Source organism: Amphimedon queenslandica, unplaced genomic scaffold, assembly GCF_000090795.2.
Source record: "Amphimedon queenslandica unplaced genomic scaffold, v1.1 AMPQUscaffold_6288_Cont21752, whole genome shotgun sequence".
NCBI classification, from domain to species: Eukaryota; Metazoa; Porifera; class Demospongiae; order Haplosclerida; family Niphatidae; genus Amphimedon; species Amphimedon queenslandica.
Window position 1 is genome coordinate 1 of NW_003553419.1, and position 1,841 is coordinate 1,841.

Below are 1,841 nucleotides of genomic sequence, written 5' to 3' on the forward strand. Positions count from 1 at the left end.
GCTCTAAAATCGGACGAAAATCCCTGTACTTTTCGCCAAAAATGAAAAGTAGAGAATTCTCCATTTTTATTACATTTCCTGATACATATACATGTACTTATGTTGCGTAGAAAGTTTGAGCTGATTCCGATCAAATTTAGATTTTTTACGGATTTTTAAAGTTGCTCCAAAATCGGACAAAAGTCCCTGTACTACAGTACATGGTCTCCGGCCAAATTTTGCCAAAAATGAAAAGTAGAAAATTCTCCATTTTTATTACATTTTCTGATACATATACATGTTCTTATGTTGCATAGAAAGTTTGAGCTGATTCCGATCAAATTTGGATTTTTAACGAATTTTTAAAGTTGCTCCAAAATCGGGTCAAAGTCCCTGTACTATAGTACATGGTCTCAGGCCAAATTTCGCCAAAAACGAAAAGTAGAAAATTCTCCATTTTTATTACATTTTCTGATGCATATACATGTACTTATATTGCATAGATTGTTCCAATCATAATGCTTATTTTATTACCATAGCTTATTGTTGTTAATAATTAACATCTTTAATCTCCTTAGGTATGGGAATCCATCAAGTCGCCGTATCTCGTTATTTGAGAAATCAATGCAATCAAACTGATCCTAAAGATATCAACAAAACGAAAAAAAAAAATTAAAACAATAATAATATAATTTCATTTTAAAGACATCACGAGAAGTGGGCATTAATTAGAAAGTGAGTGGGCATTAATTAGAAGCTAATGCGTACCAATGTCGCCCCGAGGTTTTCAATAACTTGAATCTTATTACCTATATGTGTCAATCAATACAACAAGCAATCTGATTGGTCGTCTTCCGCCTTTACAGGATCACATGACTAGCACACACGTCTAGACTCCACGATATTCGTGTGAGAGTAGTCGTGCGACGTCACGCTCACCCTCAGGCTGAGATCACGTGATAGTCACGTGACTGAGAGCCATACCCCACCATACCTCTTAGGCTCAGCTCCCAATCGTTAACTGAGTTCATGAACTGAGGAGAGTCTGCTATTAGCTCAGCAGTTAGTTTAGACATTTTGAGCTGAAAAAAGAGAAAGAAAAAAACAAGAATTAATCCATTTTTAAATGAAAATAATTACACACAAAACCTTACCTTTTAGTTTTTTTAGTATACGGATATTGGAGCTAGTAATCGGACTGTAATCCTCAAATATCCTAGAATTTGTAATCTTCGGAAGTTTCCAAATTCCAAAGAGATACGGACAAAATGGCGGCAATGAGACTGCTCCTTGTTGGTGCTGCAGGATTCAGCTCCTTCTACTTTCTCAAAGAAAACAAGAGACTGTACGCCATAAGCTACGGGAGACACGTATACGATGGAGAGGAGAAGAGAACCACGTGGGACAAGAACTGGGACCACAGACAACCAATCAAGACTGAAGAAGAGAAGAATATAAATGGAGAGAGTGGGGATAAAGGAAAGAGTGAGGTACCAACGGCAACAAGGCATCTCATTTTAGTAAGGCACGGGCAATATGTCATGGACGATGACCCAGATAAAAAGGTATAGACCTTTATGCAGTGAAAATATTTATTATATTAATGGGCGTGGTCATAATATTTATTAATAGGTACTGACCGAACTTGGTAGGAGGCAGGCAATAGAGACTGGGAAACGTTTGAAAGAGCTCAATCTTCCGTTCACAATCCTTTATCGCTCCACCATGGTAAGGGCTGTGGAGACTGCTGATATCATCAGTCAGCATCTGCCAGGGGTTCCTGTGAACACGACTGAAATTTTGTGCGAGGGGGCCCCCATTAAACCGGAGCCGGCTGTTACACATTGGAAACCAGAACACTG

General features: G+C 38.3%; 1 protein-coding gene and 1 pseudogene across 1 annotated transcript; one reads left to right on the forward strand and one right to left on the reverse strand.

The window, feature by feature from the left end:
* Positions 1-450: 450 nt before the first annotated feature.
* On the reverse strand, positions 451-1,215 carry LOC109592107 (U2 small nuclear ribonucleoprotein A'-like). The gene is made up of 4 exons (XM_020007657.1): positions 1,134-1,215; positions 974-1,061; positions 748-788; positions 451-620 (listed from the first exon to the last, which is right to left on the reverse strand). Exons 2-4 carry the CDS (start codon positions 1,053-1,055, stop codon positions 510-512), a joined length of 234 nt encoding a protein of 77 aa, XP_019863216.1. The 5' UTR covers positions 1,056-1,061; positions 1,134-1,215; the 3' UTR covers positions 451-509.
* Positions 1,216-1,222: 7 nt separating this feature from the next.
* On the forward strand, positions 1,223-1,838 carry LOC100632727 (serine/threonine-protein phosphatase PGAM5, mitochondrial pseudogene; annotated as a pseudogene).
* The last annotated feature ends 3 nt before the right edge of the window (positions 1,839-1,841 follow it).